General features: G+C 38.5%; 1 protein-coding gene across 2 annotated transcripts in view; it reads left to right on the top strand.

Moving 5' to 3' along the window:
- The window catches only part of SRGAP1 (SLIT-ROBO Rho GTPase activating protein 1), a 263,884-nt gene that overhangs the window by 143,512 nt on the left and 99,415 nt on the right, over positions 1 to 20,957 (top strand). For both annotated transcript variants that reach the window (XM_045829578.1, XM_045829577.1), the window contains exon 4: positions 1,752 to 1,814. In XM_045829578.1, coding sequence (XP_045685534.1) covers positions 1,752 to 1,814 — 63 coding nt within the window. The remainder of the gene's footprint in view (positions 1 to 1,751; positions 1,815 to 20,957) is intronic.

Genomic DNA, 20,957 nt, shown 5'->3' with positions numbered 1-20,957 from the left:
GCTCACTTGTGACTTTGCTTTCACTCTTGAGTGATTCTTAACCCACCTCTTCACATAACAGGGACACAACAAACAAAATCTCTAACTTCAATTTAGAGATTTTAGAAGCCACTGGAGCTTGATAAACAGCAGCATCCTTTATCATAGACAAGTTTGAATTTCTCAAAGTTCAGGAGGTGCTCTGATGTCATCTTCCCACACTGTGCTATCTATCTAACAGGAATTTTCGCTTCATCACATGCGGCCTTTTTGGAGGGAGGCCTGACCCAGTGCAATGGCCTCGTGTTCATAGCTGGGCTGTGTTTCATCGAGCCCTAACGTTTTCTTAGGAGTGGTCTATGGGCCTTTTCTTTCTGCCTTCTCACCAGCGGCCAGGCCTTCAGCAAATATAGTAACTACTTCAGCCATTGCACAAACACAGTGGTTCGGCTCGTTTACAGATTCGCTTAGCAAGTGTTTATTGGAAGCTTCCTACAAGCCCAAGCATGCCCTGGACCAGGGTGAGGGCAAGTGCCTTCTTAAATTCCACACCCCACATGCTTCACTTGCCTCATCCTCGTCCTGGCCTTGTGCCCAAGCACGGTGAAGGACACCGGGGTCACAGAGCTGATAAAGATGTGACCTTTTACCCCTAATAGTGACAGCCTAGTGGCACACATGTAAATGAACCAGTGAGTGTTCTTGTTAGTGTCTCAAACTGTAAATTAAGCCCCTCTGCACATTCTTTTCCAATCTCTATAGCTGACTTACATAATGAACCCAAAACAGAAAAAAAATGGATTTATGATTTTCTTTACAATTGCTTACAGATTTGGCTGAAAAAAAATATTCAGATACTCTTCTACGAAACTCTCAGAATTAACCTAGAGAAGACTATTTTAAATGCTGTTATTTACCAACTGAGTAGAAGAGTAAAACTCTTTTTTGTCTTAATGAAAGTAATTATAATAAACACAGAGGTGAAAGTATGTGGACTATAAGTGGCCTTACCACCTCATTCATTGCTCTGGGAGTGCTTTAAATTATAGTCAGTCTAATTAATTCTTATTTTGAAAAGTGAGAATTAATTTCGCTTTTGGATTCTAACTTAGTTTTTTGGGAATCACCCTGCAGAAAACTCTCTGTGACAATACCAAAATGGGAGACAGGATGCAGGATTGCATCTTGTAATGACTTTAGTTCTGCAACTCAACTTCTGAGCAAATACGATGCTTTACCCTACTTACCTTTTTCTCTCTCTTCTTTTTTTTTTAAGACTTTATTTATTTACTTTTGGAAAGAGGGGAAGGGAGTGAGAAAGAGAGGGAGAGAAACATCAGTGCGCAAGGGATACATCAATCTGTTGCTTCTTGAATGCCCCCAACTGGGGACCTGGCCCTCAACCCTAGCATGTGCCCTGAATGGGATCAAACCAGCAACCTTTTTTCGAGGTCAGCACTCAATCCACTGAGCCATACCAGCCAGGGCTTCTCTCTTTTTTTCTTCTTGATAAAGTCTGATTTGGATGTTGAGAGAGCCATTTAGATTGTTCAGTCACTTTCTTACCTCCGTCCAGCTTATGGTGAACATTGGTATATATCTCTAGTATTTGGAAAGGGCCATTTGGTCAAAGATTGGGGCATGCTGGCCCTCTGTTGTGTTACATATTACATTCTTCTATTTTTGGTCAGTGGATTTAAGATGTAAATAATTTAGAAATAAATTTCTATTACATTTTTAAATATTCTTTCTTAATTTCATCTTAATTACAGAGCAAAGAGATTGCATTCCAACTTCATGAGGATTTAATGAAGGTTCTTAATGAGCTGTACACGGTAAGCACATAATCTTTCTTCTTTTGAAAGAATCTTTGGTTTGGAATTATGGTTTGTAGAACTACTGCATTTATTAGAACTCATTCCAAGCTAGGGTGTTGACAGATGTTTGTTCGGTTGAAATGATGAACAAAGCAGATAGATGCGTACTACTATATTCTTTTGCCACTCCCTCCAATTTGGAGAGAATGCATTCAAGTAAATATGTATATGCAGTTATCACATGTAAAAAACTAGGTTATTAGGTATTCTAATATGACATGTTTTTAATTGGTTGGAGTATATGTGATATGTACATACATTCAGTTCTAAATATTTTATTTTAAATCATTGCCATTCTTAAATTAGCCATTCTGGGATTTGATTATTCTGGTACTTTGATTTCTCACCACCACCCCATTTCAGTTAAATTGGTTTTTTTTTTGTTTTTTTTTTAATCATTGTTCAAATACAGTTTTCTCCTTTTTACTCCCAATCCAGTCCTCCCTCCCATCCTCCCCACTTCCCTGCCATTACCACCCTAAATTGTTTAGTTAATGGTTTACTCTATTAAAATTATTTTTGGGGGAGGTATCTTTTTTGTCAATGATTTGCTTTTGTGAATTTAAATTTTATTCAAGCTATTGCATATTGTCGTGAGAAATTAAATAATTTGAAATTATTTTATTGAGAAAACCAAAACCAGTGAGCCTGTAAGTTGGAATTAGTCATGTGCTTAAGTAAATTTTTTACATTTAATGATCATATTATTAAATACAAATTTGTTTTGGAGGAATTGAATGAGTTTTTATTTTATAAAAGAGAAATTATGAGAAATGAATAATATTAATTTGATCTGACTATAGATATTTGCATTTTCATTGCACAGGATTATTTGAATTTTCCTTTACAGGCAAATTAAACCTGAAAATTAGTATCAAAATGTTCCTCGATTTACAAATCCCATTTCTTCCTAAAAATCAATGTGTGTAAAATGCAGTTTTATGAATTAGTATTTCTAATGCTCCATTGAGACTAGCTAGTTAAAAGAACCCATAGTTTAAACTTTTATAAAATTTGTGATATTCTTATAAAATTCACGTTCCAATTTTTTGTATATGTGTGATACATTTATATTTTTATGTAACATATACTTATGAATTTAACTGACAGTTTCTATGTGTTAGTTCCTCCTTCAGAAACTTTTAACTTTACATGCAAAAGCCTCATGTTATAAGGTCATATCCACATTTTTAAAATACCTACTGAAGTAGAATATTTGATTATAAAGGCCATTTATTAGCCTGTGACTTATTAATTTTTAACAACCGAAGGTATCAACCATTTCTAGAAAATCTGGATTTAGGATTTAAAAGTTAAATGAGCGTTGTGCCTCCAAGATGTCCAGGGAAGGAATGTCATCTTCCACTGAACCCTTTTAAGATGAGGGCTTCATGGCATTTTCCTTGTGGTTCCCTTTGCTTGAGCATTGTTTAAAAAATGAATCTGGTTGTTGTCATGGCATCAGAGACGAGCCTGTGGATTAGGGTCTGAAACTAGTAGTACTAGTTAAAACAATAGTGACAAAGATAAACTTGATAATTTACTATGAGAAGTCAGTAGAATATTATAAAAATTTTATCTCAACGAGAGATGTGTAAAATTTGATCTCAGTGAGAGAAGTCTACTTGATTCAGCCTATCAAGTGGACTTAGATATTTAGCAGACTGTACATGTAGTTGAGTCAAGTAAGCTGATCTTTCCTCAAAACTCTCATCAATATTAGTCTGAAAGCCTGAAGGAGCCAGGCTCCAGAACTGATCACCAGAGTTTGAATAACCCTGTCAGAGCCATTTAACCTCTCAGAATCAGTTGAGGAATAAGGGTAGAAGAGACAAGCAATGAGTTTTTAATCAGATAGCCTGTAGAGCACTTTGAGTTCTTGGGAAAAAATTTTTCTTTAACCAGAGAGCACACTCAGCTGAGGTCAGAGGTCATATTTTGCCCAGAAAACACTTTCGTGTTACAGACACCTTTTACACTGAAAGGTGACATTTGGTTTCTCTTACACTTTAAATTCAGATATACAAATTCTGTCTTGTTCAAATGAAATCTACCCATTATGCATACTCAGTTCACATTCAGAAAATGAGAAAATGTAAGGAGTATTTGAATAGTGAACCAGGAGTTAGGGGAATGTAGTTTAGATTTCTTTTTCAACCATTGACTTGTCATGAACAAATAACCTTCTGAGTTGTACAACGCACAGAATTCGTGCAACTAATGATTTAATAATGATTACTAAAATAACAGGTATAAAGTAAGTAGCCTCAGGGAATTGAGGGTACTATTTAATTCCCTTTTCAGAGAGATATTTATTCCGACTTTCTGTCAGTTCTGAAATACTCCTTGGGAGTTGAAAGTGAACATTCTGAGTACATGAGCTTCCTTATACCAGTGGAGAGCTTTTGTATTAAATTATAGTCAACCTTAGTGGTGGGTAGCAGCCTTTTGTGTGGACTTCTTTTCCCCAAAATATTTCTCCCTTAAGCCTATTGATTATTCCAAGCATTATGTCAAAAAGCTTTGCCTTAAATAAAATATAGGTACCTGGGAAGAATAAGAAGAGATCACTATACCTTAGAATGAACCAAGTTTTTCAGATTCATTGAGTACAGGTTGTGTGCATCAGGCATGAAGACCTGGACCGACGAGCAGGGAGGAGGGGATAGTGGCATCCCAGCACCATTTGGAAGAAGAGGAGGGGTTTCCTATATTTTTCCCCCTCAACCTTCCCTTTATTTGCAGAAACAGGGCCTCATAATAGTTTAAAGCATCCAGTTGGATTCTGAGACCATAAGGGCCAGCCACAGCAACTAGGATTAATTGGGCTTTGAGTACCAGGAACTCAAAATAAAATCATAAGCAAAATAGAGATTTATAGTGTCTCTCACATAAAAGAAGTTCAGAGATTGGCAGCCTAGGTCTGGTGTGGAGGTTCTATAAAGCCATCCAAGATCAGGCTCCTCCTAATCCCTGTTCAGAGAAACCTAGTTGTGACCTCTGTCTTTATAATTCAGGTTGGTTCCTAGAGCTACAGCCAATACATCTGCATTCCTGAAGTGGAGAAAAGAAAGAAGGGCAGGTCCCCTGTCTCTGAAGGAGACTTATTGAAAGTCTCATATAACACTTTCATCTATGCCCCATTGGCCAAAACTTAGAACAAGGTTCCACCAGGTTGCGTGCAAGCCTGGAATTATAGTCTATTAGCTGGCCAGCTCATTGCTAACCAGTTAAAAATTGGGGATTCTGTTAATTTGAGAGAGAAGGGGAGGTATTTGTAGGGAACTAGCTGTGCCTGTAAGAGTAGCATGCTTATTTTGTGTGTGCTAGTTCTTTTGCTAAGCACAGTACTTGCATTATCTCATGTAATCCTCACAGTATCTCTGTGAGGTAGTTACTATCATTATCCCCATTTTACAGAAAAAGAAACCAAGGCTCAGGGAGGCTTGCCCCAGGTTGCTCTCAGCAAGTAGCAGAGTGGGAGCTCAAGTCCAGGTCGGGAGCCCATGCCCTTTACTGTCATTTTATCTCTGTGCCATAGTTTTGGGAAACCATTTTCTGACAAAAATCTCTAAATATTAATGCCTCCCTAACAACACAAAGCACTTACACAGTTGATCACCTACTCACTTGTATTTTTTTTTTGTCAACGACATTAGTTTCTTTAACAAAAGCATATGTGAAAAATTGAACGTGTGCTCAATGGTAACCTGACTTAGAAATGTTGATTTAAATGATCTAACAGATGGAACTCATTGGACTAAAAAATAAAAGGGAGATCCTCAGACTCTCTTTCTTAGTCCACTAATTAACTTCTTTTGAGTTTAACTTTTGAAAGAGAATCAAAGTAGAGTTAAGAAAACAGAGTATTGTGTTTTAAGAAACAAAAATGATGGACTGGCAGACAACAAACTTGTATTTGAATTTCAGATTACTTAGCCAGCCTGAGCATCTGTGTTAGTCTGTGTTCCCCAGAACCGATAGGATGAAAATATATTTATGTATTATATAAATGTATTGTATATAGATATATATACACATGCAGAGAGAGAGGGAGGGAGAAATGGATGCAGTCACAAGCTGGAGAGCCAGGTTATAGTTCCAATTCAAAAGAACCAGGAGAGCTGATGGTGTAAGTTCTAGCCTGAGTTCAAGCCCAAAGCATGAGAAGACCATGTCTCACCTCAAACACAGTAATGCAGAGGAAGCACGTTCTCTTACTCAGCCCTTTTGTTCTTTTCAGACCTTCAGAGCCTCAACGGATTAGATGAGGCCCACCCACATAGTTACAAAGACTGTTTATTCTATAAACAGTCTTTGAATGCCTGCTACTGTGCCAGGCACTTTTAGATGTTCTGGGGAATATAGCTGTGAATAAAAACAGACCATATACTTCCTGTCAAGGTATTTATATTCCAGTGAGGAGAAACAGACAGTAAACAAATAAATGAATGGTACGGCAGGTATAAGTGCTAAAAGGAAAGATAAAGCTTGTTAATGAGATAGTAAAGCATTCAGAACATTGTCAGGTGCATGGATGCCTAGTAAATGTCAGCACTTGGTGCCATCTTGTCATCATCGGTGGGGTGGGGAGGAGAAGGTAGCAGCTCCTTCTCTGCCTCTCAGAGTAAAGGTGGAGATCAGGGATGATACTAACAGTAATGACAGATAATATATATGGTTTTTCCTTACAATGGGTATATGTTACTTTTATGTGAAAAGAAACGGGAAAGTAACTTCTCCTAAGAAAACCAAAGTGATAGTACCAGTGAACAGGCTGTGATTGGGTTGATCACAGGGACATGAAAGTTTGGAGGGAACATTCCAAACAAAGTTTTTCTTCGTCATTCTGTCATAGTGTTCATCATCAGACAGTGCTGTAAAGTGTTAAGCCTGTCTCCTAATACCAAAATCTCAAAAGGTTATGGTGGATTTTAGTAGAAAAATAATTTTGTCATATATTAATATTTCTTTACAATGCCTTAGCCTTGCAGCATAAGTTTGGCATTTTAAAAACCAGTAAGCAAATTCTAATAGAGATTAACACAGATGACATGATAAAATCCACATGAAATTGATTGCTAATTATGTGTAATTGATTATCACACTCTCTATACGTCAGGGACACACATGGCTAAGCCACAGTCAAGAGGTAATCCATCCTCAAGTTCCATTAAATTAAGAGGAAAGAACTGAGAAAATGAAGATTTATCTACCCCTTACCAGGAGTCAAACACATTATCCCCATTCCTTTCTTGCAGTAGCCCTATGGGGGAGGTATTCCTAATCCCAGTGTTAACACATGGGAACTGGGACCCAGAATAATTAGCTCAGGATCACACAGGCAGTAAATCTAAAACCTAAACCCAGGTCCTGCCCTGGGGCCCCTCAATTCCCTACTGGACAGCTGCTTTAGGGAAGGATATGCAAGGCAGGCTAGGGGAGGAAGGGCGGAACTGGATCTCATAGGTAAAACTCATGGGCAAAATTCTTAAACTGCATGCCCTGATTGACACTCGTGAAAACATGATTGTGCTTTCCAGACTATTGATAGGGGTTACAATATGGGTAAAGAAAAATGGCTTTGTACATTCCGTTTTTATATTAGGATATGTTCAATTGGGGTGCCTCTTTAACACATAGTCCCTCAGTTAGCATTAGTGTTTATGTGTCAACACCACCTGCTTAGCTGTGTATTCGTGCACAGTGGTTACTGGTAAGACCCCGTTACTGGATACTCCATTCACCTTGTTTTTCCCTTCTGACCTCTAGCTCCTATTTGCCTAACAAATTTCAATGCCTAGAGAACAGAAGTTGTCCCAGTACAAAGCCAGAGGCTGTTGAGCATCTTGTACAGAAGTCATTTGGGAAACATGGTTGCTAAATGCACACAGATACTCTCTAGCCTTTATGAATCTTTGAACCACATATCTCTTTAAAATGTTAAAATAAAAAGCTAATTATTTTTTAGAGGGGGGGTGGGAGGAAAGACACTGTTTATTATTTCAAATCCTTCCTTGAAAACTGCATCTCAGAGGACTGCCGAAGAAAGCTTTTTTGGCTGGCTGTGTGAGCCTCCCAAGAACTGGGAGCTGATGCATTCTTCTGTAACGCAGAAACATGCCCAAGGCAAGGTTGAAAAGCCATTTTGAAAGAGCCCAAGATACTTGCCACCTCCTATCAGAAGGTTTTTCTCTGAGCCTCAAAGAGGTTTTTAATTTTTATTTTTGGTTAAGTATTTATTTTAGCTCAAGGGCATTTTAAGTATTTGAAATACATATTTCTGTGAAAATGAAAACACACTCCTTTGAGATGGACTACAAAGAGGTCTGGGTCTTAAAACAAAACACTGAACAAAGAGAAATAAGGCAGAAGGGATATGAAACAACTCCCAAATTGAAAACTTCTTTGGAATACCGCATTCTCTGTGATGCCACCTGGAAAACTTCTTTTTTAAAGCACTCTAGAGATCCCAGGCTGATGAAGTGTTTCTGTATATCCTTGCCCTGGTTTTATTACCAGCCACTTAGATGGAAAGAAAGAGCGGTGTTGGGATTAGATAACTCTCAGCCAACTTCTGAATTCTGATCATGGTGTTGACAAAGCCTGGCATTGGAAACTAGGTTAGCTAATTTAACCTGGCTTCATTTTCCTACCAAAATGATTGGGATTAATAAAATTCCCATTGCAGGGATCTGTGATGACAACTGTTTGATAAAAACTTTATATGTAGATGTTGTTTAGGACCTCCTGCTAATTATTAATTTTCTCTTAGAAATTTGAGAATTAGTTATGATTGGTGCTTGTGAACTACAAATAAGACTGTCTTTTCAAAGAAGTGAACTGTATGAACCGAAAAAAATTTCATTTGGCTTAGCTATAAAAAAGAAAGTGTTAGAAAGTATAGTTTAGTAAAAACAAAAAATTTCTAGAGAATGTTTCATATCAAGAGTCCTTCCCAAAGAATACGAGGTCTATCCAGGAAGTACCCAGACAATATAATATGAAAAATACAGATATTTATTGAAGAAGATACAAGAAACATTGTACATAGGACAATGATGCCTCAGTCCCTTCAAAGTAGGCACCTTGAGACCTCACACATTTCTCCCAGTGTCTCTTCCACTTTTCAAAACACTCTGCAAAATCCTTTGTTGGAATCATCATCAGCTGCCCTGTTGTATTTTCCTGAATCTCATCAATGGTCTGAAATCTCTTCCCTTTCAAAGGTGATTTTAGTTTTGGGAAAAGCCAGAAGTCACCTGGCACCAAATCTGGGCTGTAGTAGGGCTGAGTGACCTGGATGATTTGATGTTTTGCCAAAAAAACTCTGCAGGAGATGTGATAGTGATACATGAGCAGGTACTTTGTTGTGATGATGCTGCCAATCACCAGCTTCCCATAGCTGTGACCGTTTTTGTCGTATTGTATCTCTTCAATCAACGAAGAACATTGAGGCAATACTCCTTATTAATTGTTTGGCCTGTAATCGTGATGGACAAAACCTTCCCAATCAAAAACACAGTTAATGTGGTCCTGATCTTGCTGTAACTTTTCTGTCCCTTCTTTGGGCACAGAGAACCAGGTGACTTCCATTGGGACAACTGAGCTTTCATTTCCACACCATAGCCGTACATGTAGACCCACCATTCATCTTTGGTTATGACCTTCTTGAGGAAATCTAGTTCTTTGGTAGTGGTGTTAATCAAGTTACTAGCAATTACAGCACTTGTTCCTTCTGCTCTGTTAGCAGAAGCCACAGAATGAATTTTGCCACAACAATTTCATATCAAGGTCCCACATCAAAATCTCAGGCACAGTAGTTTTTGGAATTCCTGGATTAGCTTCTAGTTCTTGCACTGTCAGTCACTGGTCTTTGTTGATGGCAGCCTGTACACATTCAACATTCTCAGGTTTCTGCTTCTTGTAGGCCTTCCAGAAGGTGAATCACTCAACAGATTCTTGACCATCTTTGAAGCATTTGTGCCACACTTTTATTTGTACTGTACTCATTGCATCATCCCTGAAAGCTTTCTGAATCATCAGAATAGTTTCTGCAAAGGAATGTTCAAGATTAATGCAAAATTTGATGCAGATTCATTGCTCTACTCGTTCATTTTTTAATGTGACAGCCACACAGTGCATGTGCTCACTCAATGGCGTCTACTGCCCCCACTGACTGGTACAGTAAAGTTGTCATTGTTCACGCACACACATTGCAGCCCACTCTCCATGGCTGCCAGGTTACATCAATGTCACACAAACCATTCTTGTTATATTAACAATGTCGGGACTTTTTCCAGACAGACTGTATTATGCAAACTATAGCAATCTGAAATACAGTTTCTTACAACTTTTAAGGTATTAGAATACTTTAGTAACAGACATATTAATCAGGATTTTTTTAATTGGGTAATTAAAGTACTTGACTTAGTTTATTATTATTCTATATTTAAATATACAGCTAACCTTTGTCAGGTACTATTCTAAGCACTTTACATAATTAGGTCTTTAAATTCTTCCAACAGTCTTATGGGGTCATTGAGATACAGAGCGGTTGAGTACCTGCCCAAGGTCACACGGTTAGGAAGTCTCAGACCAGGCAGAACCCCCTTTTTATCAGTGATTATAACATAAGGCAGACAGTTATGTTCCAACAGAGAGGTTTAGGCAGAGGCTTTGGAGACCCAAAGAGAGAATTCCACATTGAGGACCGAGAAAAATTCAGGGGAAAATATCTGAAAATGGACAGGATTTCAGTAACAGGAGAGACTGAGAGGATGCAGGAAGGCTTTCAACAATAAAAGAGCAATGTGAACCAAGACATACAATTAGGAAGAACACAAGCCATATTCATAGAATTCCCCCCTGCAGCTATATCTAGAGAGAAAGGAAAAAACAGGTACCAAAATGAGATTATCAAGAATACATGCATCAGAAAGAAAAACAAAGTTGGAAGAATCACACTACCTAACATCAAACTATACTATAAGGCCACAGTAATCAAAACAGCATGGTACTGGCATAAAAACAGACACAGACCAATGGAATAGAATAGAGAGCCCAGAAATGAACCCACAGACCAATGGAATAGAATAGAGAGCCCAAAAATCAACTATCTTTATAGTCAATTAATATTTATCAGAGGAAGTAAGCACATACAATTGGCTAAAGATAGTTTATTCAATAAATGGTGTTGGGAAACTTGGACTCACAGATACAGAAACATGAAACTAGACCACCTTCTTACACCACACACAGGAGTAAGTTCAAAATGGGCCAAAGACTTATACGTTAGACCCCAAACCATAAAAACCCTATGCAGCAAAATCTCAGACATTGCTCATAGCAGTATTTTATTGGCTATATCTCTCCAAGCAAGGGAAACAAAAGAAAAAAGTAAGCAATTGGGACTACATCAAACTAAAAAGGTTTTGCACAGCAAAGGAAAATATCAACAAAATAAAAAGACAACCCACAGAATGGGAGAACACATTCACTGATACATCTGATAAGGGGTTAATATCCAAAATTTACAAAATTCAACGTCAAAAAAAAGCCCAATTAAAAAATGGACAAAAGCCCTGAATAGACACTTCTCCAAAGAGGACATACAGATGGCCAATAGACATATGAAAAGATGCTCAACATCACTAATTATCAGAGAAATGCAAATTAAAACCACAATGATATATTGTCTCACACCTCTCAGAATGGCTATCATCAATGCATCAATAAATAACAAGTGTTGTGGAGGATGTAGAAAAAAGGGAACCCTTTTGCACTGTGGGTGGGGATGCAGATTGGTGCAGCCACTGTGGAAAGCAGTAGGGGGACACCTCAAAAATTAAAAATGGATCTGCCTTTTTACCCAGTGTTCCCACTTCTGGGAATATATCCGAAGAAATCCAAAATACCAGTTCAAAAGAGCGTAAGCACCCCTATGTTCACTGCATCGTTATTTATAATCACCAAGATACAGAAGCAACCCAAGTGTCCATCAGTAGATGAGTGGATAAAACAACTATGGGACATTTGCATAACAATACTACTTGGCTGTAAAAAAAAAGAAAGAAAGAAAAAGAAAACTACCCATTGGGACAGTATGGGTGGGTCTGGAGAACATTATGCTAAGTGGAATAAGCCAGTCAGACAAAGACAAATACCACATGATTTCATTCACATGTGGAATCTGATGAACAAACTGAACTAACAAGCAAAACAGACAGACTGATAGGTGGAGAGCAGATGACAGCCATGAGAGGAGGGGAGGGGAGTGGGTGGAGGGACTGCGTGAAAAGGAAAAAGGACTCACAGACAACAGTGTGTTGACTGCAGTGGGGGGTGGGCTAGTAAGGGCACTAAATGGTCATGGAAAAATATACAATAAAATTTTTTTAAATAAAAGTAAACTACAATAATAAAATGCTGAAAAAAGAATACAGGCATCAAATAATGAATGGGCATCTACCCCAAAAATCTTTCTTGCACAGCTTAACAGCTCCTCCTCCACCTCCTGTTCCTCCTTAATAAATACAAAGATTAGTATTGGATTTGAGAAATGAGGTATATGTATCAAATTCCAAATCATCTTTCATTAAAAGGAAAGGATTTTATATCATTCTTTCCATTTTAGTTGATGCTGCAATTCTAGGGGTTGTAGGGCTTTCCAGGTATTTAAGATTTTAAGATTTCAAGTGTCATATCCTCAGCTTAAGTATTTCATATATCCAGCCTTATAATTCAAATGTCTAATACACATGTAATGTCAAAGACATGTGAAACATTTCCCTGAAAAGAATTAGGTATTTGAAACTGCAGGTGACTTTGAAATTCTAGTGAATCCATTGGGCTTTCATTATACATGAGCTTTCCCCTCAGCATTTCCAGCTCCTTGCTCCTTTGCCACTTCTGTTGCCACTGTATTCCATGTGGCCTGGTTAATGTGTATTCCGTGTGCCAACCCTTGGGTATTTCTTTTTTCAGTAAACGTGTATCTCAGTGCCCTGTTGAAATAAGGACTTTCTGCACGATCTTCTCTCTCACTGACTTTCTCTGTTGACTTCTTGGGCAAAGATTAAATCTCTTTCCAGCTCCATTTTTTTGATCCATAAAACAAAACCATCCCTCTGCTCTCAGCTTCTCAGGTGTGTGAGAATAAACAAGTGAGCTCTGGCAGGGCCAAGGCTTTGTGTGGGCTTAAAAGACATGCTGGAAGGGTCAGGTGTTTTATGAATTGCAGTAGCATTCATTGTGTGCCAGTTAGCACTGCTCATGCCTGACATTTGTGGCTACTATTCTCATTTCTAACTAGAGGGGAGAAAACTACATAACATGCTAAAAGGCTAAACAAGGATTGGAACCCAGGCAATAAGATTCCTGAGTTTAAGCATTAGAGCTTTTCAGAAATGGAACAGGTTGTCTTTTTAAGACAGGGTTTTCCATCTTCAGAGGGTGGCTTCCCAGCAGGTCCGTGGAGAAAGATTGTGATATGTAAGGTGCTGGCATTTACGGAATGCAGTTATTCAGCATTTGTCCCAAACTTCAGAATCTGTTCCCTGTTGCTACAGCAGTAAAATGGAAAACACTAAAAGCATTGTTGCCTCCACTCTAAAATTGTTACAGGATCATCTCTGTTGCATCTAAATAATACACACTGAATGGCCAGGAGGTGCCTTTCGACAAAGATATAGGTCCTAGAAATGCATCAGTGATAGCATCAGTGGCAGACACACAGCCCTGTCATCAATGAGCTAGACTGGTGAGGTATTTCCATACACAGTGAAGAATGCTAGGCCAGACCGAGATCTCCACAGCTCCATGCAAGCACAGAGCCACTCTGTGTATGTGTGGTGGGCGGGGGAGGGAGGCTCCCTGGTGAAGCTCACACCTGAAATTAAAAGTAAAGGAAGGGTGGGAAGGATGCATGAAACCACATTGCCTGTGCAGGGAACTCTGTCCACTTTGATCTTGTCACAGTATTAGCAAATCATTGGTATGAAAATAGAGGGAGTATTAAGCAGGACTTTCTGAAAAACTGCTTTTATCACTTTCTCCTTACCCAACTACAATTGAAGGACTTGAGAGACAAGAAAGGAAAATATCTTTTGTAAAATTAGAATTTCCTGGATAAAAATGACATTTACTTCATGTTAGAAATCTCCAATAATTGCAAAGTGGGCAGAGATTACATGAAATTGTTCATTGCCATCATGAAAAAAGTACCCTTTTGAGCTAATGAATTAGTATAAATCAATAAAGAATAACATATAATTGGATTTCTAGTAATTGCAGTGTAATGGAATCAAATAGGACAAGGTCTATTTGTAATACATAGTAGGGGACTCAAGAAACTTCACTGAATATGATTTGTCAAGAGTCCATTAGAGATAAACAAAACAAGTAACCCCTGTCTATGACTCAAAGACTTCAATCAGAAACTGCCTCTGGTAACTGCTGGAAACAGAGCTAGCACAGATTAAGATCAATAAATACAAGTTACTTGTATTACAAATAGAAACAGTTTCTTTTCAATAAGGCATAAAACAATTTGTCCTCTATAGGATAAAGTAATCATTTTTCTTTTTTAACTTTTATTTTTTAATTATACTTTATTGATTATGCTATTACAGTTGTCCCAGTTCCCACCCACCATTCCCCCCCCCCACCCAGCACCCCCCAATCCCTCAGGCAATCCCCAAACCATTGTTCATGTTCATGGGTCATGCATAGAGATTCTTTGGCTACTCCATTTACTATACTGTACTTCACAGCCCCATAGCTATACTGTGACTACCCATTTGTATTTCTTAATCCCCTTACCTCTTCACCCATTCCCCCCACACCCCCTCCACTCTTGCAACCATCAAAATGTTCTCTGTCTCTATCCATGATTCTGTCTCTGTTCTTCTTTACTGCTTAGTTTTTAGACTCAATTATTGAGTATCAATTGTTGAGTGTAGATATGTATTTTTTGCCATTTTACTGTTCATAGTTTTGATCTTCTTTTTCTTAAGTCCCTTTAACATTTCATATAATAATGATTTGGTGATGAAGAACTACTTTAGTTTTCTCTTGTCTGGGAAGCTTTTTATCTGCCCTTAAATTCTAAATGATAGCTTTGCTGGGTAGAGCAATCTTAGCTATAGGTCCTTGCTTTTCATGACTTTGAATGTTTCCTGCCAATCCCTTTCATCCTGTAGTTTCTTTTCACAAATCAGCCGACAGTCTTATGGGAACTCCCCTGTAAGTAACTAACTGCTTTTCTCTTGTTGCTTTTAATATTCTTTCTTTGTCTTTAACCTTAGGCATTTTAATTATGATGTGTCTTGGGGTGGGCCTCTTTGCATCCATCTTGTTTGGGATTCTCTGTGCTTCCTGAATTTGCATTTCTACTTTCTTCACCAGATTAGGGATGTTTTCTTTCATTATTTTTCAAGTAGATTTCCAATTTCTTGCTCTTTCTCTTCTCCTCTGGCACCCCTATGTTGCAACTCTTGAAGTTTTCCCACGGGTTGCTTACACTATCCTCATTTTTTTGTTGCGGGGGGGGGATTTTTTCTTCTCATTATTTTGATTGCTTGGTTTTTTGCTTCCTTGTATTCCAAATCATTTATTTGATTTTCAGCTTCATCCTCTTTACTGTTGTTTCCCTGTAAATTGTTCTTTATTTCAGTTAGTGAATTCTTAGTTTCTGACTGAATCTTTATTATGCTGTTGAGTTCTTCACTAATTCCCTGAGCATCCTTATAACCAGTGTTTTGAATTCAGCATCTGATAGATTGCTTTTCTCCCTTTTGTTCTTTTTCTGGAGTTTTGATCTTTCATTTAGGCCACGTTTCTTTGTCTCCTCAGTTTGGCAGCCTCCCTGTGTTTGTTTCTATATATCAGGTACAGCTGCTATGATTTCCTGTCTTAGTAGCACAGCCTAATGTTGTAGGTGTCCTGAAGGGTTCAGTGGCACAGCCTCCCCATCACCCAAGCTGGATACTCAGGGTACACCCTTCATGTGGGCTGAGTACACCCTCCTCTTATAGTTCAGTCTTGATTTCTGTTGGTAGATCAATGGGAGTATCTTACCCAGCTCCATTCAACTGGCTGTGATCACTGACCACCAGCCTCCACCCACCATGGAGCATCAGCTGTGCAGGGGCAGGGTTTTGGTGCTCCATTGTGGTCTCTAGGTGTCCACTGGGTCTGCAGGCTCTGGGGTTTCCCAGGTGGTGCAGGCCAAGGTCAGTCCTCACCCCCCATGTTTTGCCCAGGGCTACCCTGCCTGAGCTATAAAGCAATTGGAGATGGCTGCTACTTGTGCTGGCTTTGGAGATTCCCAGGTGAAACCAAACTCTGAATCTAGCTAGGGTGGTTGTTGCTGGTTCTGGGCCTGGAGCAACTTAGCAAGTGGTATGAGGTGGATTATTGCTTATTTGAGAAGATTTTGGAAATTGTGAAGCATTAGCCAAGACCAGCCATTCATATGACAAAAAAAAACCTTGAGTTGGCTTGTAGTTAGATGGGATAGAGTCTTTGGAGATCTCCAGGGCGGGGCAAACAGTGTTAGCCAGGTTGATGGACTCTCAGATATGATACCACCCTGCCAGCTCCACAGGGGAAGGTTCAGAAAAGGGACATTAGCCTTTGCCCATCTTTCTGTAGGGAGAAAACTATCCACCAGCTCTTGCCTTGATACCATACACTTCAGTTTCCCCCTGTATGCCACTGGTGCCTTTCAAGCTGCTACCTGGTGCTGGAACTCAGAGGGAGTGAGTCTGAGTACGTTCGTGTGTGGACTCAATTCTGTAGTTGTTATACTTCCATTCAACTCGATTTCTGTTGGTTCTGAGTGATGGTTGTTCTGTATTATAGCTGTGATCTTGATGTGGTTGTGCAATGAGGAGAACCGTGTTTACCTACGCTGCTATCTTTGCCAGAAGCAGTGTCTCTTTTTTAACTGTGATAAAATTTATTTAAATCATTTTTTTCAATTATAGTTGACAAATTAAACTTTCATTAAATAATTTTATTGTGAAACTAATTGCAATTTTGTATTGCCATTTAAAAATAACTGCTCAATTTAGCATTTTGAAAACAATGACTAATGCCCTACTTTAACTTAAATATAATAGTCAAATATAAAAGCATGTTGCAAGTCCATAAGTGTGTCAACCCTGTACCTATCAAATAGTTCCTGGGTTTCCCTCCTTAACGAACACTTAATTGATCAGTGATCAGTTTGAGAGCTAAAGTCACTAGAGTGATAGATATCCCAGTTAAGATTTATCGATGTAACAGTATGTTAGACCATGCAGACATTTTTCATTTCTGGATATTTTCTGTGCAACAGATCCAATGAGTTATGGCCTCAGTGCCCGTAGAGAATTCTAGGAGGAACTTTGTATCTTCAAAATAACATGGTATACTATTTGTTGCCTCATGTTAACAGAAGCAGGAGTTACTGAATATACTATATTTTGCCGTGTATAATGCAGACCATTTTTACCAAATTTTTGAGGGAAAAATAAAGATACACATTATACATGGGTATAATAATCCCATGTATAAGGCATAAAAAACATGGGTGTGTACCATACACAGCAAAATATGGTGCCGGTATTTGTTGTGACATTGGTTTTTCCTTTAGGTTAAAATTCATCTGCCATTTACCCCGGCACTGAAAAAAATCAACCCTGTTAGTCTCTGAGAAGTATAGTATATACAATATTTTTCCCCAAAAGTAAATTCTGATGATATTAAGTTGTTACAAGATTAATTTCTGAAATCATGGACTCATAGAATTTCAGAGATGGGAAAGGCCTGAGAGATCACATGGTCCAACCACCTTCTCTACAGATGAGGAAGCTGTGGGCCAGCTGAGTTAAATGCAGCCCTGCTGCAAGATCACATGGTCAGGGCCATGGTAGATTGAGGACTCACACCCTTGGATATCTAGGACATGAATGTTCCCCCCATTAACACTGTCTCTTGAAGAAGAAAACAGTAAATCTCCCACAGAAAACAAAAACAGGAATGATATTATGGATTGCTCTTTTCAGACAGACTGCTAATGCCATTCTATCTTAGTTCCTCAGAGCTTCATCAAATATTCTTTTTCAGAGCGATATATTAAAATTCTCTTGCAAAGAAGCCTTTTAGTTACACAGTTCATTTTCCCTTCTATGATCAGGCCTCTACTTTCTATTTTTTCTTTTGTCCTACACTTTTCAAGGTATTTGAGGTTCATAGTTAGATTTGATTCTTCCCCTAATCTTGGTCCTGTGGGGCAGGGGTCCCCAACCTCCGGGCCATGGACCTATACTGTTCCGGGCCTGCTGGAACCAGGCCACCCAGCAGGAGGTGAGCTTGGATGTAATGTGCTTGAATCATCCTGAAACCATCCCCCAACCCCAGTCCGTGGTAAAATTGTCTTCCCTGAAACCTGTCCTTGGTGCCACTCAGGTTGGGGACCGCTGCCATAAGGAGACCTCATGTCGTCATGTTATCTCTACTAGATGAGACTCATGTGGAGAGTCAGAAGGGCTGAGGTTATAAAGCTATTTTGTAGCAAAGCTGCAACCAAAATCCTGGTTTATTGGCTTTCATAGACCTGAGCTCTTTCCATTAAAATGTTGCTCTGTACAATTAATCCTGAAGCAAAATCTTCCACCCTACACCAAACAGGGTATCACTATTTTTGTGATTTTCATTAGCCATATTCCCTTCCTATGCATATGTGTTCTCTATTTTCGCTGATTTCATTTCAGTGGAGTCATAACATACCTCAAATTCTTTTGATAAACCACCTACTGTCTACATAGAAAGGCAGTATCTCATATTTATTTGTTCATCTTCATCTAACTGTTCATCCTAAAGAGCTTTGTTAAAATTTTTAGCATACACTTAAATAGAAATATTGATAATTAGAAATGATCATCTTTCCAGTGATGGAAAATCATTACTCATTTTTTTGTACTTATAAAATTTTTAATTTATTTTTATTGAATTTATTAGGGTATCCTGGCCAGGTAGCTCAGTTGGTTAAAGTGTCATTCTGATATGCCAGGTTTACAGGTTTGATCTCCAGTCAAGGTACATAGAGGATCAACCAATGAATGCCTAAATAAGTGGAACAACAAGTCAATCAATCAATCAATCAATCAGTCAATCAATCTCTCTCCCTCTCCACTGCCCTCTTTTCTCTCCCTCCCCAAAAGAGTCAACCAATGAATTAATTGAGGTGACATTGGAAAATAAAATTATGTGGGGTTCAGGTGTACAAGGCTGTGCTACATCATCTGTGTATCATATTGTGTGTTCACCATGCCAAGTCAAGTCTCCTTTCATCACCACTTACCTTTCCTCTACTGTCTTCTATATACCTCTCCCACCCCCTTTTCCTCTGGCGACCACCATACTGTAGTCTGTGTCTGTGAGCTATTCTTTTTCCCTTAATCCCTTCACCTTTTCACCAGGCCTCACAACCCTGCTCCCTTCTGACAACTGTCAGTCTGTTCTCTGTGTCTTTCAGCCTGTTTCTGTTTCGTTTGTTAGTTTATTTTGTTTGTTAGATTACACATACAAGTGAAATCATTTAGTAGTTCTCTTTCTCTGAGTGGCTTATTTCACATAGCATAATGCTCTCCAGGCCCATCAATGCTGTCACAAAGGGTAAGATTTCCTTCTATTAATGGCTGAGTAGTATTCCATTGTTTATGTACCACAGCTTTTTATTCTGCTCCTCTACTGATGGGCACTTGGGCTGCTTCCAAATCTTGGATAGGGTAAATAATGCTACAATGAACATAGGGGTGTGTGTATTCTTTCAAATCAGTGTTTGGGGTTTCTTCAGATATAATCCCAAAGTGGAATCACTGGGTCAAAAGGCATTTTCCATTTTTAATCTTTTGAGGTATCTCCATACTGTTTCCCACAGTGGCTGCACCAATCTGCATTCCCACCAACAGTGCAGAGGGTTCCTTTTTCTCCACATCCTTGCCAACACATGTTGTTTGTTGATTTATTGATGATAGCCATTCTGACAGGTGTGAGGTAATATCTCATTGTGGTTTTAATTTGCACATCTCTGATAATTAGTGACATTAGCATCTTTTCATATGGCAATTGTTCATCCATATGTCCTCTTTGGAGAAATGTCTATTCAGGTCCTTTGCCCATTTTTTAATTGGATTGTTTGGGAGAGTTTTTTGGTGTTGAGTTTTATACATTCTTTATAAGTTTTGGTTATTAGCCCCTTATCAGATGTATCATTGAGTATGTTGTCCCATTCAGTGTGTTGTCTTATCATTTTGTTGATGGTTCCCTTTGTGGTGTAAACTTTTTAGTTTAATGTAGTCCCATTTGTTTATTTTTTCTTTTATTTCCCTCGCCTGAGGCCAATATATCAGAAAAACTATTGCTGCAAGAAGTGCTTAAGATTTTACTGCCTGTCTTCTTCTATGATTTTTATGGTTTCAAGTCTAACATTTAAGTCTTTAATTCATTTTGAGTTCATTCTTGTGTATGATGTTAGAAGGTAGTCTGGTTTCATTTTTTTGCATGTATCTGTCCAATTCTCCCAACATGATTTACTAAATAGACCAACTTTACCCCACTGTATGTTCTTGCCTCCTTTGTCAAATATTATTTGACCATAAAAGGCGTGAATTTATTTCTGGGGTCTCTATTCTGTCCCATTGATCTGTATGTCTGGTGTTTTGCCAGTACTGTGCTTTCTTATTACTCTGGCCTTATATCAATAGTATATAGCCTGATATCAGGTAATGTGCTTCTTTCAACTTTGTTCTTCTTTCTCAAGATTGCTATTCAGGGTCTTTGTGGTTCCACATAAATTTTTGGAATATTTGTTCTTGTTCTGTGATATTCATTACCCTTTTTAAAAAAAAAAAAAAGATTTTATTTATTTATTTATTTATTTTCAGAGACGGGGGGAGAAACATCAATATGTGAGAGAAACATCCATTTGCTGCCTCTTGCATACCCCCAACCAGGGACCTGGCCCGCAACCCAGGCATGTGCCCTGACCAGTAATTGAACCGGAGATGTTTCAGTTTGCAGGCCCATGCTTAACCCATTGATCCACACCAG

Source organism: Phyllostomus hastatus, unplaced genomic scaffold, assembly GCF_019186645.2.
Source record: "Phyllostomus hastatus isolate PE091 unplaced genomic scaffold, TTU_PhHast_1.1 phas_scaffold_93, whole genome shotgun sequence".
NCBI classification, from domain to species: domain Eukaryota; kingdom Metazoa; phylum Chordata; class Mammalia; order Chiroptera; family Phyllostomidae; genus Phyllostomus; species Phyllostomus hastatus.
This window is presented reverse-complemented; position numbering and strand designations above follow the sequence as displayed.